We start from the raw sequence: 5,179 nt of genomic DNA, 5'->3' as shown, positions 1-5,179 counted from the left end.
GGCAGCTTGTAAATGAAAAGTGGACGAAATGAGCAAACCGGGGCTGTATGGGCAAGGTGTGGGCAAGGAAGACTTCAGTATTATTTTCTTTATTCTGTTCACTCTACATTTATTATGCATTTTGGTCAGAACACTATAAGACACATTTAATTCACGTTGAATAAATTTGATGCAAATAGATTTTCATGGCCAAATTTGAGCAAACTGATAATTTCAACTTTTTGCAGATTTGCTCATGCCTACTCAGTATGCTATAAGAAGTAAAATCTACCATTATTTGGTTCCTTTTGAGGCCCCTTACTAGATTGCATGAAATTCTACCACTTTTCAAACTTGAAAGTCAAATTTTGTTACGATGACCAAGACGTAAAATCTTATTTAGATTGTTTATGGAGCCTTTGAAGTCCTTGTTCCTCATGCTGTAGATGAACGGGTTCAGCATTGGAGTTACTGTAGTGTAGAGAAGAGAAACTATCTTATCCATTTTTTCATAGTATGTAGAGTAGGGACGCAAATATATAAACATGATGGTTGCGTAGTAGAGGGTTACGACAGTGAGGTGAGAGGCACATGTGGAGAAAACCTTATAACTTTCTGTCAAAGAATGGATTTTCAATATAGTTGTTACAATATGGATATAGGAAATTAATATGAAGAAGAATAGAGACATCACAATGGTCCCAGCTGAAATGTATAGTAATGCTTCATTGAGGCGAATGTCTGTGCAAGATATTTGGAGAAGAGGAGGTATCTCGCAGAAAAAATGGTTGATATGATTAGATCTACAAAATTTTAGTTTCAAGGTAGGGAGGACAAGTATTAAGGAGTTCATGAAACCAACACTCCATGAAATGGCAACCAGACAAATGCAAAACCTATAATTCATGATGGTCTTATAATGCAGTGGCCTACAGATGGCCACAAATCTATCATAAGCCATGATGGCAAGTAACAGGCTCTCAGTTGCACCAAGGACCAAATGTATGTACATCTGAAGGGCACACTCAAGAAATGAGATACTTTTTTCCATAGACAAGGTGTTCACCAATATTTTTGGGACTATTGTGCATGAGAAGCTAATGTCGATAACCGAGAGGTTGCTGAGGAAAAAGTACATGGGTGTATGTAATGTTGGCGTCATAGTCACTACAATGATAAGTAGAATATTTCCTAATACTGTGATCATATACATCAATAAAAATACAAAGAAACATATAAACTGGAAGTGAGGGATATCTGATAAACCAAGAAGGATGAAGCGAACGGGAGTGGTTTGATTTAGATTTTCCATAAATATTAGCCATTGCCTGGTTAAAAAATATAATAAAATTAAGTATTTTGGGTTATTTTTTTATCATGTATATGCCTTAAATTGCTTAACATTTTATCACCTTGGAAAATGTCATAATTAAGTAATTATTTTTAATTTTTCAAAAATTAGACATCCTTTATTTAGCAGTTATCTACATTTGCATCTATTGACCACCAATAGCATTAACACCTCCTGCCTAAAATTGTTTAGTTTACCCTTGTGCCACTGAAGCATCTCTAGACCACTCAGACATGGACTCCATAAGATCTATGACTCTATGGCATCCGGCTCCATGATGCTAGAGGCAGATCCAAGTCCTGTAAGTTGTGAGGTGGTGTCTCCGTCTCCATGCATTAGAGGTGACTTGATAAGTCATCATTTCAAACTCTTCATCGTATTACTCAAACCATTCCTGGATACTTTTTGCCATGTTGTAGAGCAAATTTTCCTATGGAAAGAGGCACTGCCACTAAAGAATAATGAAGGATGGTAAATGGTCCACAAAAATAATTCTTTAAGTGGTACCTGTTAAAAAAGACCAGATCATAGAAATTCAGATTCATCAGCTTTGCCAAATTTTCCCCCAAAATTGGATTTTCATTGACTAAATTTGTGTGAACTTAACACTGGAAAGCTTGCGTTTGCTTGGAAAATACACATGGGAGAAAGGCGAGAGAACCACACTGATCATAAAAGCTTACTCTCTACAGGAGGGAGAGAGAGGACCCTGCTGATCATAAGAGCTTACACTGTACAGAAAAGAGAGCAAGATGACTTTGCTGACCATAAAAGATTACACTCTACAAAAGGGATACAGGGAGATGACCTCACTGACTATAAGAGCTTACACCCTACAGGAGAGAGCGAGGACCTTGCTGATCATTAGAGATTATACTCTACAGAAGAGAGATGACAATGCTAACCATAAGAACTTATACACTACTGGAGAGAGCGACTTACCCAGTGGCTCTGGAGATGGAAAATTACTGCAGTACAAGCTGTGCTCCACTGGGAACCATTGATTTGTGATGAACGAAGTACTGACCACCACTGCACAAGGTATGCTCATCCTCTAGGTGTCATGGCTGCAGGGCTCTATTGGGAGGCCCGCAGGGAAGAGAAAAAATGACATTAGCCAACTCTCTAATGTGTTAAAATTCATGTGAAACTGAATTTCAGGGAATTTGACTGCAAATTGTCTCTTCAGAGAGGAAGAAGACCAGACCTCTTGTGTCACCTACAGGAAGTAGCAATCCTGAAAGTCAATAGTGATCCTTTAACGAGCCTTATCACATGACTTAGGATGTAAGCCAGAACCAGAAACTCAATTTGCAGACACTGTGTTTCAGGGTACTGCCCCTCGTCAGTGCAAAGTGTGAGTTCTGGTTTGGCTGGGTGAGAGGCGTCAGACGGGTATCTAAGGGGTAACAGGGAATTTGACTCAAATTCGATATCTGAGGATCAATCTGCTCATCTTTAGCACCTGTCAAATTAATGTCCACATCAATGGCATTACCCAAGGTTTGCCAAAAAGACTTGGCCCAGAACATTACAGTACCTTCATCAATTTGTCTTTTTCCCAGCATCTTGGTGTCACCTCTTCTGAAAGTAAGCAACACACACACAACTGGCCATCCAAACAATAGACCAGAAGATGTGATGAATAAGGTGAGGGCATCTTTTTTCCCATTGTTTCATTGTCAAATTCTTATTCTTACATGCCCATTGGTGGACACATCAGTGGACTCGTAGGTACTATCCAATGTATACCAGAACTTGTACCAGTTAGCACTGACCACTACATATTAGAAAAACCCAACAAGACGTTCAATTTTAGAGGAGCAATCATTTCCTGCTTTCAACGTTTTCTTCAAGAACTTATTCTTTACTTGCTGTCTAATATACCCTACCCCTGATGTGCTAATTTACCTGTAAGTAGTTTTAACGGTATAACTAATAAATGTTTATTACTAATTAATTTATTTGACCTCATTCAGACATCCGTGAAATACAGTCTAAGTACGGACTGGCTGCTGGTCTCCTGACCCTAACTTGAGAACCTGAAAGGCATATATGAGGCTATTGAGTTCTGGTTGTGAGACCCACTGCCAATCCAAACATCATGATCCATACATGGATCATGCTTCACGGATGTCTAAATTCAGCCTTACCATTTTTTATAACTTAGCTAAAACATTTGTACACCTTAGAAAGTTACAGCCTGATAATTTAACAAAAATAACAAATGTCAATGATAAAAGAGGGATAAAAAATACACAAATAATAAGACATTTTCATAAAAAATATCATGCTTAAAAAGCAAATAATGTTGTAGAAATATTTTTCAAAAGTTAACATGTAAAAAATACTATGTATACATAATAAAATAATTTTTTAAAGTATAATGTACAAAATCATTATGAAATATGTACTCTTTTAGCTATTATTACCTTTCATTACATCCATACTTCTGTGTCTCAATATGTTGAAAACCTAAATAATAGTGACATATAAATAGGTCCCATTATATAAGCCATGCTTACTACATAAATAGGTATTTGGTCCCTGAGGTGAATATGTATCAGTGGGTAATGACTTCAATTAGTCAGTCTTGTAGTAATATAATTATTATTTTCTCATGGCTCTAGGATACTATAATTGTATGAAATACATAATCGGCTTACACCACCAATTTTTAAGTTATTATTTACTTGAGATTTTACTGACCATTTAATTGTATCTGTTGTGCTCATTTTTTTTATATTTTATCTTAGAAAAAATCTATTTTATAATTGCTATTTTTTTAGGGATTTCAGAGTTCATCAGTGAGGTCCCCTGATAACAGCCTTCACCTAGAGATGGAAAGGACAATAAAGAGTCTCACTCTGGAGGACCCACCATAAAAACTAGAACAATCACCACTGTGTAATTCAACATTTATCCTGTGGAGGCACTGCAGGAAAATTGAAAACTTGCCAGCAGGTTGTCCCACAAATAAAAAACTGATCACCACGCACAACAAAAAATACAGGGCAATTTGAACTGGAAAACCTCCTTAACCATTTCAAGACTAGGCCACTTACCCTCATTCCCTACCATGCACATTTTGGGGCTTCATCGTTCATCCACTTTTAACAGATCTACATTTTTTTCTTGTTCAGATATTCAAATAGTTTTTGCCTTTTTTATGAATGTTATTTTATGTCATTTGTATATTCCTTTTTTTGGCTGTTATTGGGGGAAAATGTAAAGAAAAATGTAAAGAAAAATGGGAAATGTGTCTTTTTCACACATTTTTGTAAAAAAAGCAAAATATCAACAATAAAAATAACTGAACCACAGACTGAAGCTGCAGTATTGAATAATCACATTTACTAATTTCTTTCATAACTGCCACAATTCAAGCCATGAATGATTCAGTGCACACTCTCTTGTTTGATGAAATAAGTGGAATACTTCTTAATTTTGGAATAAACATAGTGCCGCAATTTAGTAAATTCCTTTGGCGACAGAGGTTATGTTTTAACGTCATTTTGAACCTCCCGGGTCTTTGTTAGGGAGGTCACTGTGGTAAATAAGGATAAATATGAGTAATTCTATGTAACTTAAAGACAAACACACACTAAATTCTATTTACATATTCATATACTTCCTTCAGCTGAATCCACTAAGATTATTGAGTGCACTTGAATCTACTCCAATACATTTTAAAGCTTGGGTAGCATAGTAGCCCTGTAGTTAGTTACCAATTCCTTACAGTTCTGGGTTTGGATTAGACCAAGGACATCTACATGGAGTTTGTATGTTCTCCCTCTGTGTAAATGGATTTTGTGCGAAATATATTGACTCAATATGGTATATTGCGCA

General features: G+C 36.3%; 1 protein-coding gene across 1 annotated transcript; it reads right to left on the bottom strand.

Moving 5' to 3' along the window:
- Window positions 1-340: 340 nt before the first annotated feature.
- LOC141155427 (olfactory receptor 1f45-like) lies at window positions 341-1,291 on the bottom strand. Its single transcript, XM_073642292.1, has one exon. The coding sequence runs from the start codon at window positions 1,289-1,291 to the stop codon at window positions 341-343; it is 951 nt and encodes a 316-aa protein (XP_073498393.1).
- Between the last annotated feature and the right edge of the window lie 3,888 nt (window positions 1,292-5,179).

This window comes from Phyllobates terribilis, unplaced genomic scaffold (assembly GCF_046119375.1).
Source record: "Phyllobates terribilis strain yellow unplaced genomic scaffold, ASM4611937v1 Scaffold_7__3_contigs__length_470593459, whole genome shotgun sequence".
Classification (NCBI taxonomy): Eukaryota; Metazoa; Chordata; class Amphibia; order Anura; family Dendrobatidae; genus Phyllobates; species Phyllobates terribilis.
This window is presented reverse-complemented; position numbering and strand designations above follow the sequence as displayed.

What these genes read in the sequence shown, in the direction of transcription:
- LOC141155427 (XM_073642292.1), bottom strand. Translation starts at nt 1,291, where the DNA reads ATGGAAAATCTAAATCAAACCACTCCCGTTCGCTTCATCCTTCTTGGT.